A 16628-nucleotide genomic window follows, 5' to 3' on the forward strand; every position below is an offset into this window, starting at 1 on the left:
GCTGGCGGATGCTGCGGTACCGTCCCGGTGGGGTTCCTTTGCCAGTCTGCGCCGGAGGGGCTTTCGCAGCATCTTTTTTTTTTTTTTCTTTCCTTTTTTCCTCTTTTCCTCTCTCGCTCCCCCCCCCTTCCCCCGAACCATCCAAGTTTTCTTTTAAAAAAACCCAAACTTTTTTCTTCTTTAGTTTTTTTTTTCCGCTTGCAAGAGCCACGCCGTGGAAAGACGGGGTGGTGGAGGAGGGAGAAACCCCTCCCCTTCCCCTCCCCCGTGGCTCCTTCCTCGGAAAAGAAACATTTGGGGGGTTTCCTCCCCTCCTACCCCTCCCTACTGTGCCGCTCCGCTCCCCGGAGCCGAAGCCGCCGCCGCGGCGCCCGCCCGCCCCGCGGCCGAGGAGGGCCCGGCGGGGCAGCCGCGCCGCCCCCGGTAAGCCGCGCACCGGCCCCTTTGTGAGCGGAGGGGCCGGGGAGGGGATGCGGAGCGCGGCGGGGAGCGGGGAGCGGGACCGCCTCTGTTTGGCTTCGGGCGGGAGAGCGGCGGGGGCCGGGCCGGGCAGCGCCGCTGTCGCCCCGGCACTGAGCGCTCGCTCGCACCGGAGGCAGCGCCGCCCGCCTGTGGTCCCGGAGGTGCCGAGAGTAAGTTGGGCTGCGCTAACTGGAAACGGCCTTTTTGGGGGGCGGGTGCGAGGTGTCTGTCTGTCTGTCCGTCTGCCTGTCTGCTGCGATCCCCCCTTGCTTTCAGAGGGGATGCAGTCCCCGCTGATTTGGCTCCTGGGGGCGTTGGGGCCGTTGTTGGCTGGGGGCTTGGGAAGCTTTTTCCGAGGAGTCGGGGGAGATTTGGGATGCTGGCATCTCACTGCCGGCCTTGAATGGAGCCATGTGCTGTCCTGGAGTGGTGGCGGGGTGCTGGGAGTAGCCTGGGAGGTCCATAGGGACTGTCCTGGTGTCAAGGTATTCTTCACAGCTTTAGGGCAGGGAGATGCTTCTTTTAAAGTGAAACCTGCAAATTATGTAATGTCTTTGATGGGTCTGTAGGGAAGCAGACGCACAGGTCCTGGTAACTTGGTCTTCACACCACTTCTTTCCTTTCACGTAAAGCAGTGGAGAAGCGGTGCTCAGTGTTGCACTTAGTCTTAGCAGGAAAAGGGAGCTGCCTGCCAGATGTGAAGGCGTTACAGGGAAGCGAGGTGACTGTGAATCGGGGGTGTACATGCCCGTTTGGGGTTACCTTGAAAGCCGGAGAAACTCGCCATCCTCCAGACCTGGCACAGTCAGAACGCAGCCTCACACCTGCCGTTTCTCAGAAGATCAGTGCTGTGCGCCCATGAAAAGCCTCATCGCAAAGGTTATCGCTAAATCCTCCTTCTTTATGCAATCTGAGTCATGGTGCTCACAGCCATGCAGGATCCACTACTCACTTTTTCCCACAAACGCACGCGCTGTTACTGAGAATTTTGGAATGGTTACCGCGTAAAACCTCAGCTCATGCTACTCTTACGGTTTTTTTAACTTTTTAAAAAATTCAGTTTAAGTGTATATTAATTCTTGCTTAGTAGAAGCTTGGAAACAGGATCTGGATAAGTCCCAGAGATAGCTGAGAGGAACTCAAGAATGTTAAGTTAATGTCCCTGACTTTTTTTCTTCTCCTGCATGGTGAAGAAGGGGGATGTGGCTTGACTATTGTTCTGGAAACTTGAGGGTAAAGAGTATTGTTAGCAAGCTGCTATTTAGGACTATGTGGTCCAGACAGTGCCATTTACTGGTTCTAGTCCTTGCAGCTCTCAGAATTTAAATGAAAAACCCAGTCACATGTTGACCACACTCAACTCTGTAAAATGGGGTGGAATCAGAAATAACTAGTTTCCTGATGTTTCATTCTCTGTTGACTGTGTCCTTGAGAAGGTATGCAAGCATATCTTTGAGCAATTGCAACTGCAATTCAGATGCTGTGTGAATGTCAAATGGCCCATTCAGCCACAGCAGGGCAGTGGTCATGTGCTTTAAAATCATGCACATGCACAGAAGGTTGTGAGACTGAGGCTGTATTATCACATAATGTTGCTCTTGGTTGAATCAAGTTAGGATGAAATGTGGCCAGTCGCTGTAGATGAAGCCTAGCTTTGTTTCTGTGTTCATGAGTGATTCTGCTGGGTATGTGATTTAAAACATGGTTATTGAAGTAAGGCTTCGTGTTCCCTCCAGAGGGGAAGGCACTTGGGCACAAACCCGCAGAATTACTGGGATGCCAAACTCCCACACAGGTTCCCATCTTTTCCTGAGTTAAACTGGGATCTGGGCCTTGGTTATTTCTGTGCTCCTTGTTAATGTTCTGTATTTTTTATGTCCTTTAATAACCTGGCTTGTCACTTACTTAAATGTAATGGGGTTAAGTGGCAACACAGGGATCTTCTGTAAGATTGTGTTGGAAGGCACAGGTGAACTGTGCTAGGGTCCCCAATAACGGGCATAGAGGAGTGCTGGGGAGAGGCTGAGCTTCTTTGGATCTTCCCATGTATGTTTCTCTGTCCCCACTGTGCCTGCTCAGAGAGGGCCAAATTCAGTTTCCAGATGAGAGCTTCAAACTTGGAACCAGTGCCTCCTGCCCTCCTCAGTCCAGCTGGGATTTCTGTGAAGTTGGTGGTCGGTTTGCGCAAGGATAGAGCTGGGTTGGGTGGTGTAAATTCTTAATTGCTGTCACTAATACTGCGGTTGCATTGCTGAGAAACAAAGGAGAAAATGTGCCTTTAGAGCTGTGTTTTTTCCCTTGTTTCTTTTTTTCTCTGTCCCCACTGGGAATGTTTTGCTCTTTTCTCCTAGTCTTTCCCTGGAGCTTCTTGCCACCCCTCTCTCCCCTTGCCACCCACAGGCTTCTCTGTCCTTGATTTCTCCAGCCTTGGTTTGGTCAGCAATAAAGAGATAGTGCCAATACTTAAATATGACATCATTTGGGTCGGGTTGATACTGTGGTTAGATTAATAAAAGCTGTGGGGAGGTGGTGTGTTCCTGAGCTGTTATTCCAGGCCACTGCAGACCTCAGCTAGTGGGGCTTGCCAAAATCTCACAAGATGGGAGAGGAAGGCACGTGCATCTCTGTGAGTTAAAATGTGGATGGTGCGAGAGCTGAGTAAGTAAGTACAGGGACAGTATCTTTTTTGAGAGTAAAGGTGTTATGTCATTAGGAGGCATACTTATTTAAAATAATGCAACTAAATGCTGCATTAATTAGATCCTTGATTATGTGTAAGTAGAGGCAAAAGGCAGGTATGATAGCAACTTAACCCCTTTTATCCTGTCAGTCTACTTCATTAAACCCTACTCTTCTGGTTTGCATTTGTGCATATCCTGCATCCTTCTGCCTCAGTAAGGTTTTTATTAGCTCACCATTTTGCTGAAATCAGTCTCAGTCTTTTAAAAAAATGGTGTAGTGCTGTTTGATGTAGCTGGATTTGGTGTCTTTGTGTTAGTGAGTGGTCAAAATGACAAGTAGAATTCTTCTTCCCCCTCGCCCCTCACCAAGTGCAAAGTTTCAAATTAAGATTTAGAAGTGAGAGGTATAGAAAATCCTACTTTTTGAACTTCTGGAAATCAATGCATCTGTTCAATAGGTGTTTAATAGTGTAAAAATGTAAATTCAGTTTTAGTAGAATGGCTAAATGCTGGTTTGTGTTGTCTTTGGAGACTTCAGAGCTGCCCCTTATTTTCATCCTCTTCAGTGGAGAAATGAAAAGGCCTGTGTGCACTTCACAGGAAATGAGTGTCTGATACAGGCTTGCAGGCTGCACATTTCCAAGAACTGCTCTCAAGGTATTTTGATAATGCACATTCTCTCTGCCTTCTCCCTTCCTGCTTCTCCTGCACTTTGTGTGCTTCTGCTTGTTCACAAACACATGCAAAGTTGAGGGGAAGAATTGAACGGTGTCACTATTAAGTTTGCAGATGGGCTCCTTTAGCTTTATACTGGAGCAGTGGCTGGCAAAATTAAGCTGGCAACATTCAGTAGCCTTTGCTGCAGAGGGTTTTTGTCCTTCCCCTCACTCCCTGCAAATGCTGAAGAGAAATTTCAACTTCAGATTGTGACTTCTGCAACAAGGGAGTTTTTTGTGTGTATGTGATTCTGCAGTTCAGAAGCAGTTTGAATCTACTTTCATGCTTCCTCAGTAGCAAAGTTTATTTGGAAACTTGGGCTAAAGCTAAGAAAATGAGTCTGGCTGTTAGCAGTTGGAAAATGCCAGAGATCTGCAGTCTGAACTGTGTAGCTGGGCTTCTGCACATCCTGCTGAAGGAGCCTTGCTGAAGCTAAGGGGGTTCAGCATAAGTTTGCCTTAGTTGGCACACTAGTTGTGACGAGCAGTTTCATTGTGCAGGAATTGTTTGTTTATGCTTTTTAACAGACCACCAGTGTTGTTCTTTGTCCATATTTTAGTTCTTCCTTGTTTTCTAGTGAGATTTTGTGGTGTGGAAGGAGGGAAGTCAGAGCTGGAGAAACATTTACTGCTTTAGCAGTAAACACTGAAATCTGCTGTTTGTGTAGGGTGCACGCTGATATTCGAGTCAGTACATCCAAAGAAGAGGTGCTGTTCTTTTTAGTCATTAAATAATGAGGAAAACATGGACAGAGCTATTTTAACTCTGCAGCAGGTCCATAGTTGATTCCTCATATTGACTTCATATATCCTTGTTTACTACTTCCGTTTTGCACAAAGGGTATTTATGCTTTGTGCTGGGCTCCCCTTAGTGTTATGTCAGGTTTAAATGGTTAAGAGGTGTCTTAAAAGGTGTTGCTAAAAAACCCAGCCCTTTGTTGCTGGATTCCTCTGCCTAAGGTTTGCTAAATCATGACATGGTGGGTACAGCACAGAAACAAAGCAAAGACATTTCAGAGAGAAGAGAAATGAGACTCTTCAGATCAGCTCTCTCACTTTCCCCAGTCTACATGGTTGGAGTTTTTCCTTTTATGAGTATTAAAATTAGTTGCTTTTCAATCTTGGTCACCTTTGAACTTCCTCTCATCTGGTTTTCTGAAAGAATACAAAAAGAATGTACTGATTGTACTGTATCTTTCTCTGGCATCCTCTTGTATATATATCTGCTCTCTAAACTGAGCATGAAATTTCTCCAGTCTCTATACAGTTATGTGTTGCTTCTTATTACCCATCTTTAGGCTTATCCTCTCTGTTTCAGCTCAGTGTGCTTTTATTTCAGGTGACTAGAACTGACTGGATTCTCTCAGGTGGTGGTGACATTACTGTTATGTTCCCACCCATCCATTTTGCACCTTCCCACTCCCGCTCCCTTCTTGGTTTTTAAATGACTGCTTTTGCATTCGGAGCTGGAGCTTTCCTTAATGAACCCTCAGCACTGTTACTCGGCTCATTGGTCAGCTGTGCCACTTAATTTATTGCTCTTGAAAATACAGACCCAGCTGGTCTTCCTACAAGCCTGTGTGCATTTGTGTCAGGACAGAGTCTTGCCTGATCTCCTGCTGCTTTCCTGCTGACCAATTTTGAATGACCTCTGACTTCTCTATCCTGCAGAGAGTGAAGTGATTTTGTCATTGTTTACCCTGGGAGGGCAATGGAGAGGGCTCGCTATGTTTTGAGTTGGCTGCCTAGATTTAAGTAACATAAGGCTGTGAGCTGCCTGCTGGGGAAGCAAGGTCAGGCCTCAGGGGTTTGAGGTGTTGTGGGTGACGACAGCTTGAAGACCGGGAGAGACAATTCTAGGAAGAGACCTGGGTCTGCATGTGACAGTCAGGGGAGAGGGAGCTGTTTGTGTAAGAGATGGGGGAGCCTTTGGGCTGCCTGTACCCACTAGCCTGTTGAGGAGTGAGGTGGGATGCTCTGCAGAGCGGGCTGAGTCAAACCAGGGGGAAGATGCAGTGGCTGGGAGGGTGGCAGAAGGTGACCTGATGTGCAGGGGCTGAAATGAAATGCCTTGGTTTCCTCCAAGCCGCCCCTTTTCCACCTCCCATTCACCCTGTGGCTTCATGTCTTCTGCCCATCTGCTGTACAGGTCCTGGTGTGCTGCTGGCTCTTTAGCTCATGTACCGTGTCTTGCTTTTCGACTTGCTTTGGGGAAGCACAAAGTGTGTTCTGTTGCTTCTTCAGGTGCCATCTGCCTAATGGGGAACTCTGCCCAGGGGTTGGCTTTCCCCCACACCAGGTAGCTTTGTGCTGCTCCTGCTTTAGCAGCACATGTCAAAAAAAGTTCCTTCCAATACTTGCAGCCCTCTGACAATTGCTAGTGCAGCTGATTTCCAATTCAAAATCTCTGGGTACAGTCCATGCCCAGATGACTTTCTGCTTTAATGTCACTTTCCCCCATCTGTCTCTTCTGATAGAGCACCCTCTTTTTTCCTTTCAGGTTAATCAACATTAAATACTGGGAAATCTCCTCAACATCCTGTGCAAGAAAAAAATACCTGTTTGCTTGTATAACTTTTCTGCAGTGTCCCTGTCCCCACTAGCTGGAATCCCATTCAACTAAATGATTCCCCCTGAGATTTTCTGTTTTTGATAAACTGAAAATGCCATATGTTTTCTGGGTTTTGTTTCGTTTATCTTGGCCACCTACTGTCCCAGTTTGACATATAAATTTGTTCCCTACTATCAATAATTTATATTCCTTTATATTGGCTTCTCCAGGATTATTTTTTCATCTTCTGAAAGATTATTGAGGTTGTAGACAGATTTGAATAGGGACTGTGGTTTTCTAGTGTGTGTGTTTGATGTCTCTGATTCACAGCAGAAGCCCTTGCAAGCTGTTGCCTGCAGTGTGACCTGTGTTGTCCCCCAAGCCTGTCCTCTTAGCCAGGCAACATCTCTGTGCTGTCATTTGTGGGAGGTCTGCACACTCTGTCACTTAAGATTTCCTAAATAACCTTTCATTACTTAATTTTATTTTTTTAAATTTCATTTTACTTTTGACTCTCAGGACTAGTTTCTTTATTTTGTGTGTTGGAAATCCCCCACTATAAAACTTAATGTTGTGGTGTGTCTGTGCTCTCTGACCCTTGCCCTTTCCTCTGAAGGCACAATAACTGGTGCTGCGTAATGGCCCCTCACATCTTTGGAAGCTGGTCCTTCTGAAGAGTCAAGGCAGGGTATTTCACTCGTCCCCCTGTGCTCGTGTTGGTTAATCATCTGAGACTCCTCTTGCAGCACAGTTCTGGTAAGGATACTGAACCAGTTTTGGCTGCAGGCACTGCTCATTTCTCAGAGTTAGCTGCTTCTTTGAATTCCTTTCTGGCTCAATGTGATGGTTTTGATAAAAAGCAATGGTTGTCACAGGGACCACTGATGGCCTTTGTGTCTCAGGATTTACTCATTTCCTCAAACAGGGCTCCGGAACAAAGTCAGTTTAGTAGGGAAAGGCAGAGGAAATGTACCTGTGCGGGTGGTCTGGGGGTGGGGGGAGCTGGTAATGCTGAGAAGCCATCAGCCCTGGGCATCACTACCCTCTTCCCACTGATCCCCCTCTCTCTCAGCAGGGAGATGGAACAGATCATTTCAAGCAGGGGGCATGAGGGACTGCTGTTATCTTGGCTTCTTTCTTCCTCCTTATGCTCTCTCCCCGTCTCCTTGTTTCTGCCCCCAAACTGGGAAGAGCTCCAGCCACCTTTCCAGGGGCTGCTTCCCAAGCTGGTATGTGGGGAGGGACAGCAAGGCAGCAGCACAGGCTCTGTGTTCCCTGCCCAAGCACAGGACTGAGGTTTTGTGTAGCTGTGCAACACGGACATTCACAGGAATGGCTGCTCGCTGTGAAACTGCAAAGGTCAGGAGCAACAACGCGACTGGGCTTCCCTCACTTACCAAAAATGCTGTTGGCCAGAGGCAAGCAACAGCTCTCTTTGCTTAAGCCATAGCAGGATAGGCTCTGCTGCAGCTTTGGAACTTAGTGGTAACTCCTCCTGATTTCCTTTTTTTTCTTTCTTTTTTTTTTTTTTTTTTTTTTTTTTTTTCTTCTTCCTCTTGTTTCCCCAGTAGTTACAGAAGAAGGCAGAAATAATTCATTCTCCAGTAGAAGATGTCATTGGCAGAAGTCAGAAGGTAGTTTTAGTAGTTTTACTTGCTGTGGAATAAGCTGTAGTTCCTTGTCACTACTGCGGAGCAGCCTCTGAGTTCAGGGAAGTGATGAGGCTTCTCTGTTATTCTGAAATGGCAGGATTAGGTTTCACATTGGGCTGTTTTGATGAAGAATAGGCTCTTTTATTTGAAAGTATTTCTGAAAGTGTGTAGTATTTCCTAGGTTTAAGGAGAGGACCCTAAAAATGGATGTCTTTCTTCCAGCTCCTTCAATTAGCCCAGTAAAGATAATTAGTTTTTCCTTTAAACTGCCACCTTCTTGGGTTTTTCTTAATGTGTGTCATGGAGAAACCAAAGTGCCTGCAGACTTCCCTGCCTTTAAGAGTATTTGGCACACATAACTGTCTTGTTAGTTTTCTTGAAGTAAAAGCCTTTTAGCCACTATTAGCAAAGTGCCATATTAATTCAGAAAACACATGTCATAGCAAAATATGTTAAGAAGAACCAAACATAAGTATCAAATCCATGCAAAGTTATTTGTGGGTTTTGAAGTGTGTTCTCCAGACCCAGAATGCTGGGAGTTATTTGATAAGATAAGTCTTCTTGCAAGGTGTCCAGCTGCTGATTCCCAGAGCCTGCATGCAGGCTCTTCCTGCACTGTATCTCTACTGTGTGAAGTAGGAACTGCCACAGAGTGTGTGTTGCCTCATCTTATTTTATTAAATATTGCATCCTTGGATGCTGGTTGTATAGGGAAATGCCAGTTTGGGGTGTATATGTGTGGTGTGGTTTGTTTTTTTTCCCCACATATTCTCTCATGTGTCAGACATAATGGCAGTCTCACATCAAACTGCCATGGCATAAAAGATAGATGGAACTGCAATGTCTCTGAGGCCTGCTTTGTGCTGGAGAAATTGACTGTGATTAACATTGGTCCTCCTGGCTGAACTGGGCCACATTCTTCCTCTAACCACAACTGTTCTCTTTGGCAGTCTGTCTGTGCATCTCCTTTGCCTTCCCCCTCCATGATCCCTTTCTGGATCAGCCCTAGTCACCTTGGCTGTGACAGAGTGCTCATGGCAAGGGGCACTGGTGTGACCTGCACCATGACAGTGCTGCCGTGGCTCAAACCAGTGCCGGTGTGGCAGGCAGTGGTGGTCTGGGAGCCAGGCTGGCCTACCATTAAAATCAGTGCTGCATGCTTGGCTCTTACCAAGGAGGTTTCTTCCAGCCCTTTGCTCAAGCTTTCCTTTGAAACAGCCTTCCTAGCCACAAATCAGTAGGCAGCGCATTTTTGTGGGATGCAGACGTGCAAACAAGAGAAGTGTGCTCAGGCTCTGCTGCCTGGATAAGGATGCTGTTGCAAGGGCTTGCAGGGTACCTTAAGGAGAGCTTTTCCTAATTATCCCAACCTCCATCTAACTGCTCTGGGAACTGCAGGATTGATATCAGGGAGATGTCAAAGCCAGATAGAGTGATAGTGGGAAAGTGTAATAATGGGATCAATCTGCAGTTTTGCTAGCTGCAATGTGGGGTGTGTGCCCAGTTTGGACTGGGGAGGATGCAGAGAAGTGATGTAAGGTGGGTACAAGTGAAGATGTGCAGGGACTGCCTCTGAAAGGCACGCAGAAAGCTGGGATTGTTTTTTCAGCTTGCTGATGGATCCACTGACAGACACGTGATTGCACACATGGTGGTCTGCTGCTCCACCAGGTCGCTGGGTTTACTTTTCCATCTGCAAGGTGAGAAAGGAAAGTCTTGGGAGCCAGGGAAGCAGAGCAGAAGATGTGGGTCAGAACGGATTGGGTCACAATTAGTATAACTTACCGGTGAATGGATACCTATGTGGTGTCAAATAAGGTACTCTAAATGTTGTATTTTGTATTCAGCACAAACTGGGACTTTGCTGTTCTGAATCCTTAGGTTTATTCCTGTTGCCATCATCTCTTAACATTTGGGTTTTATAGTTCCTGCTTCTGGAAGATGATGGCAACTTTATGGTCTTTCTATTTGTCCTTGGGCCACCTGTGAGCTGCCTGGACCTAATCAGTTCCTGGCTTTGTAAGTAGCAAAAATAGTAATAACAGCAATAATCTTCTGTCTCTGTTGCTATCTGAAGTGCTGTAAACATGTTTCTACAGTAACACAGATCAAAGAGATAGAGACAAACAACCTGTCCCCAGATTTGTTGTATTTTTGATCCACATTACAGCAAACTAATGGGTTTAGTCACCTGCTTGATGGACGTCTCTTTCTTTTCAAAGGATGGATTTGCTCTTGTGTAAAGCTGTGCAAAAACTGGGAAGTGCTGCATCAGAGCTTTTGAACTTGGACAACTTCCAGTCCTGACATCCAGAAACTCATCCCTATGGGTGGCAAAGAGGTAAGCTTTTTCAAGTGTCCTGGAAGAAAAGTGTGAGGATACATCGTAGCTGAATACTTGAGGCTGATGTTGAACATGCCGGATTTGTCAAGCCCCAGGGTGCAGGGTTGGCTTAGCTGACACCACACGCTGCGTGCAGTCCCCTGGTTTACTAGACTTGTCTCCTTATATAAAATGTACTGCCTTGCCTGGGTCATGAGTCAGGAGCAAAGCAGAATGCCCTGTGTCAAGAGCACTTATTTTGGAAAGCTCTTGAACTTGCAGTAAATCAGAAAGTCTGGGGAAACTTATCCAGCCTTTTAATTAGCAGGACACCAGCTTTTTAGGATATGTTGCTTTGGCTGCAAGCATTGTTCTGACTTGCAGTAGGGAGGTAGTAACTTGTTTGGGCGTTGGGGTTTTTTGGGTTTTTTTGGAGGGGAGAAGAGGGAAAGCAAATCGTGGTGTGACAAGTCAGCAGAACTAATTATGCATGTGTGTTTTATTACACCCCTGGCTTGGTTTACTCCTAATCCTGGGTCTGCACATCCTCCTTGATGTGGGAGGCCATGTATGCCTAGGACCTGTTGACCCATTAAAAGTGAACCTTAAAGGTAGTATCAGGAAGCACTTCTAGGGCTAATATTACTGTAACTAACGCTGTGCTGCAGGCCAGGCACTTATCTCTTGGAAATGGGTCACTGAAGTGAAACAAATTCCCCCCATCTGAGACTCTGACCTATATGTAGATTTCAAACCAAGTGAACAAATCGTCAAGGTGCTATTTTTGCATTTACTTTGAATTTGAAATTATGACAGTCTCAGTTCTTAGTCAGTCAGATTTCTAGTAGCAGTGGATTTTTCTTAAAGGACGGGTGAATGACTCAAGGTTGAAAACTGGGACAAACCAGTTTGGGGATTTTTTTTCCTGTCAAATAGCATCTGTACCCTTAAGCAAATTATATATTTATTGTTATTTTTTAAAAAATCCTGGAAATTAAAGACAGCTGCCTCGTTCTCTTTTCGTGCATGAAATTGGCAAAGTTTCCATTGGACCCAAGAGAAGTTGCTGTTTAGGAGGGTTCTTTATCACTCCTTTCGAAGCTATAGCCACAGTCCTGGAGGCACCTGGTGGATGATCTTTGTTTTCTATAGGAGCTAATGTCAGAGGGCCCTATAGCTTCCTCACCCAGCAGAGAGAAGGAGGAGAGGGACAGAGATGCTGCAACTCCTTGTGGTGCCTTCTGTGCTGAATTTTTGGTGGTGATAGATAGCCCTTGTTGCTGTAGTGGTGACCGTGTTTGTTTGCATCCTGCTCACTAAATCACTTTCACCGAAGATTTATTCTGACTTGCTGAATGGTCTGAGCAGCTTTCAACTGCTGCCTTTTTTTTTTTCAAATGGAAAAGAAAAAACCCAACTTGATTAACTCCTTCCTACCCCTCCCACCTTTCTCTAAGCATGGAATTTCCCTCCTACTATGAAAGTACCTAGAGGGCAGGATCAACAGCATTCAGAACAGTACCAGGGACATTAGCAGCTTGTGGACTGCAAATCACAGGGCTATAAGCTGGATCAGCTTCCAGGCTGCTCTTGGAAAGGATGCTTGTGGTTTCATATATGAAACGTGCCTGGCAGCTACATTATTGGTACTACTGTTAAGTATTGAGAGAGATGTTAGACTAGAAAAGATGTCTGTAGGAAGGCATTGCCCTATGTGGCTGCTGCTCCCACTAGCTACTGTGCCCATGTGAAGGAAAGATGTTTGTCCTCTCCCGGGGTGCACAGTGTGCAAGGCCACCCCAGCTGGCAAAAGGAATGTGAAGCTTTTGAATAGCTAGCTAAGGGTTTGAGAGAGTGGAACTTCGCAAGGACCTAAACTTAACATGAAGCTTTCCCTGCAAAGCAAGCCCAGCACAGGTCCCTGCATGTTTCCTGCTGCCTGATAGGAGCCCCTGGCCCCGGTGCTCTGGTGAGTCTGTGGTAGGAGGGGACTGCTGGAGATGAAGTGTGTCTCTTCCTCTGCTGCAGGCTCTGGCAGCACTCTCTTCTGCTCCAAGCGTGGCTGTGCTGTGAGTGAGTGTGACTGGGTTAATGGAGTATGTCAAGGGAGTGAGGGCAGCATTTGGCGGCGAGCTACTGACTTGTCAGGCCTGGGGAAGTGGTATGTTACAGCTCAGCTTCTCACACAGAATGAGCCTCTGGCTTAGGGCTGTGGTTTTTTTGTTTGTGCCTGTACAGACACACACATTTAGAATATGTATTTTTTTATATAATTGAAGTGACTTGGATGGCTGATGGTAACACTGGGTTCAGAAATCTGCATTTCTGAAAACAGCCTGATGATAACACAGAGTGCAGATGAGCAGGGTCATGACAGTACATTAGAGGATGGTGACTGGGAGAGGGCAGCACTGTCTCCAGGCAGGGGATGTTGTCCTTCTGGAAGAAACAGAAATTAAGAGTTTGGAAGGGCATCAGCAGTCTCTGGTACCAGTGTTAAGTGATTCATGGTAGTCTCAGCCTTGAAGTTGATGTAACATTTTTCAAAGGGGTCTTAATCTGAGACCTTTACTTTCTCCTCACATAGTGAAACAAGCATTTCTTGGGATAAGAAAGTGGTTCCTGGGATTTGGTAAGAAAGGCTCATACCTGTCTTCTGCTTTTGCTAAGTCCTGTTGTCAATCTTTTTGTTGGAGAAAGGTGTGAGGAAACCTTGGAGTTTGTGTGTAGAAACCTTTCTACCTTTCACTGAATGACAAAGTAAATGATACTTTCCTGCTTTAGGAAATCTTCCCTTTTTGATTTGTGGTGTCATTTCCAATCTCAAGGCCACTCTGAAGAGTCTCAAACATCCAGCAGAGGAAATCTTGAAATGCTGAGACCTGCTGAGTTCAAACTAGCCTGCTGGAGGGTATGCAGGAGCCTCTGGCTGTGAATCACAGAAACCCAATGGATGCAGAGATGCAGAGCTCTACAAAGTGCCACCTTGTGCTGGTGGGGACCCAGCTGGAGCCCTTTCTGCACATATATATCCTTGCTTGTCCCTGCAGCTGGGGGTTGACGACATGCAATAGCTCCTTGGTACCCTCTTTGATACTCTTGCTGGTCTTTCTCCCTTGGGAAGTGTCTTTCCCAGGTTGAAGAAGGTATTGGATTTGCCTCACTCTCCTTCTGTCCCACAGGCTGGATGCAAAGGAGGAAGCATGGTAAAGGCAGCATCTTCCCAGGATTCATGGGCTCTTTGAGAGATGATCAGAGGGAGGCCAGATGATCTACACAACACACACACCACTGTTTCTCGTCTGCAAAGGCAGCATCGGAGTGTTCTCCCCAGCCCCGCGCCACCCGGCTTGCCCGATCGTTTCCGGATGTTTCGCAGCTGCGAATGGGAAGTCCTGGAGCGATCCCTCAATATCCTCCAGGCCAGTGACTTCTACTGGGGCCCCTTGTCCGTGGGGGAGGCTCACGCCAAGCTCCAGCGGGAGCCTGTAGGCACCTACTTGGTGCGGGACAGCTCGCAGGGGAACTGCTTGTTCAGCCTGAGCGTGCGGATGCCCACGGGGCCCGTCAGCCTTCGAATCTCTTTCCAGGAGGGCTATTTCCGCCTCAAGAACTGGTTTTCAGACTGTGTGGTTCGGCTGCTGGAGCTGGTGGTGGCAGGGACCCGGAACAACCCCTTGCACTTTGATGAGATGGGGGGAACTCCCCTGGTCTTCTCTGAGCCCTTGTGCCGGAGCCGCCGGGCAGTGCCCACACTGCGAGAATTGTGCTGCCGGAGCCTCCCTGCTGGTGCCATGACAGAGGACAGAGCAGGGCTGGGAGGCTCCTTGGGGATGTGTCTGAGGGAAGAGGAGTTCTCATCCCTGGACAGAAGGGGTGGGTCAGAGGGGACTGTTGGCCCCAGGCCCTCTCTGTCCTGGGCTGGGAGATGATGCCATGCATGTGGGAGATGAAGGGAGATGACTCTTTTATGACTGTGCTGGTGGGATGTGCCACACCAGTGAGGCTGGACTGGCTGCTGGGAGAGGAAGGGGGAGGACAGAGGGAGCAGAGCTTGAACACAGTGGCTGTGACAGAAGTGTCCTCCTATATACACAGTGAGTGCGACTTTCCCCAGACATGCCTGGGGTAAAGCCATACCTGAAGAGCAGACATTTCCACTGCCAGCAAGTCCTGCTCTTTGCTCCATTTATAACTTAAAAGTTTCAGAAAAAGGTGAGTTGCCTGTCCTCCCAGGTCAGCCCTGTGTTCTCTTCTACCCCAAAATTCTTGAGCGCATTTCTGCCTCAAATCTGCCCTTGTGGAGTGCAGCTGAGTCCAGTCCCACAGCAGTGCAGCTTGGACATTGACGGGCATGACCCTTGTGCTGGCCCACGAAGCTGTGGTGAGGCAAGAGCACATTTCACTCCTTGCAGCACAAATGTGATGCCTGTTACTTCAGTGGCCAGTGTTTGCACCAAGTGAAACCATTGCAGCCATGTATGATACATGCAGCTTCACTGGCTTATGCATTGCTTTATTCAGTTGGATTTTTGGGAGTGAAGATGGGTTATGCTGTACTTAAGGGCATGGCATTCCTGCAGAGATAACCCTGGCTTGGAGAGTTGTACGTGCCCTGGCAGGGTGTGAAGAGATGGGATCTTGCACCCTTTCTTAAGCTCATCTGATAGTGTGCTGCTGCCATCTGTCGAGCATCAGAAGACGTTTTGGTTTTGCCTCTGAAAAGGCAAGAAATTTTTTATATAAAACTTCTAAAATTTTAATAAAATTTTTATATTGATTTTTAAAAGTCAGTGAATACATGGCAATAATTTCATTCCCTTGTAATGTTGGAAGCTCAGTTAGTTTAGTGCCCTGGCTTGACAATCAAATTGAAACTGAACAAGTGAATTTCTCATAAAAACAAAAGCAGAGCATAAATTAATGTTCCTAGCTAAGAACATTAAACTTAAATTCATCTTGTAGTGTAATTAATTGAAGAATTTTCTAAACAGAGAATACTTCTGTTAACCTCAGCCCTACATTTTTAGAAAGTTTTTTTAGTACCTTAAAATTTGTACTGAGTGTTTGAAAAAAACTGAGTAATTCAAGATTTTAGAATGGCACCAGTGCATCAGTGAACTTGAACTGGTGAGTATGGGTACAAATGGGAGGAACAGAGTTGGCTTAAATAGGGTTGTGGTTCATTTCAGGGATAGTCAGTATGGTGTGTTGAAAATAACTGATTGAGAACAGCTACATGAAAGAAGAAATTCAGGTACTCTAAAATTTGAGCCAATTCATTTTATATGCTGCTAAACATCTGTAGCTGGGCAGGCAGCCTGCTTTGCTCTGATTTTCCTCTTCAGGCTGTATGGAAGGAGAAAGCTGAACAGGGAGAGAGTACTCTGAATTTGCTCTGTTGTCTTCAGCTGTTTTATCTGAGGAACTAAAGTGTGTGGTCAGCACAGAGAGAAATACAGGCTGTGATTCATCACAGGAGCCTAACTTAGACACTCTGAATTATTCTCTGGAGGGCTCTGTTGCTCTGCTGGCAGTGAGGTGCCTGGCCACCTGTCTCAGGGCATAGGCCTATGAACCAAGGTAGTTTGATAAGTGTCAGGGAAGTGGTGATCTTTTCCTTGCTGCCTGCTCCTTCCAGATGAAGGGAGACCAGAGGCAGCTTGGTGGCCCTGTGGCTACTGCATCTCTCAGCCCAGTGCAAAAGCAGGAGCTGGGATTGTTCATTTCTGCAGGGTTTGTGTGCCCTGGGCTGGCTGATACATGGGCATAGCGTTGCTTGTTGCCAGCATCTCAGGTGGCTCTGGGCACCTCTGGGACCGTTCCTGGGCTCTTGGGTAGAGTCCCTGCAGCCACACAGCTGCCCTGCCTCTGTGCCATGGAGGTGTGGGACTGGATCTGCTGGCCCAGGCTTCATGTCCACCCCTTGATCCTTTTCTTTCTTGAGGGTGTCTGCTGAGGTGCCTTGGCTGCCTTCCTGCCTTCCTTTCAAGGGGCTGGAGGAGCAGTATAATTTCTTCCATGTTTAGAACCGTGCAGAGGAATGCTTCTGTTTTCTGGCCATGGTCATACCTCGCTGAGGGAAGAGCTTTCTAACAGTATTGCTCTGACCTGGCTGTGAACTGCTCTCATTTGGCCACAAATGAACATCTTGGGTTATATAGCTGGGGGCTGCAGAAGAGCACTATTTGCAGCCTGGATTGCTCTTTAGGAAAATCACACCATGGAGAAGGAAATTGTTTG

At 46.9% G+C, this 16628-nt stretch overlaps 1 protein-coding gene across 2 annotated transcripts; it reads left to right on the forward strand.

Moving 5' to 3' along the window:
• The first annotated feature begins 554 nt into the window (after nt 1–554).
• LOC116995832 (suppressor of cytokine signaling 1-like) lies at nt 555–15097 on the forward strand. 2 transcript variants are annotated; one of them, XM_033058858.1, is made up of 3 exons: nt 555–632; nt 10285–10403; nt 13568–15097. In XM_033058858.1, the coding sequence occupies exon 3, from the start codon at nt 13634–13636 to the stop codon at nt 14315–14317; it is 684 nt and encodes a 227-aa protein (XP_032914749.1). In that variant the 5' UTR covers nt 555–632; nt 10285–10403; nt 13568–13633; the 3' UTR covers nt 14318–15097. The 2 variants fall into 2 exon arrangements, with proteins under 2 accessions (XP_032914749.1, XP_032914750.1); XM_033058859.1 differs by lacking the exon at nt 555–632 and adding an exon at nt 7137–7166.
• Nucleotides 15098–16628: the final 1531 nt, after the last annotated feature.

This window comes from Catharus ustulatus, chromosome 4 (genome assembly GCF_009819885.2).
Source record: "Catharus ustulatus isolate bCatUst1 chromosome 4, bCatUst1.pri.v2, whole genome shotgun sequence".
Lineage (NCBI taxonomy): Eukaryota > Metazoa > Chordata > Aves > Passeriformes > Turdidae > Catharus > Catharus ustulatus.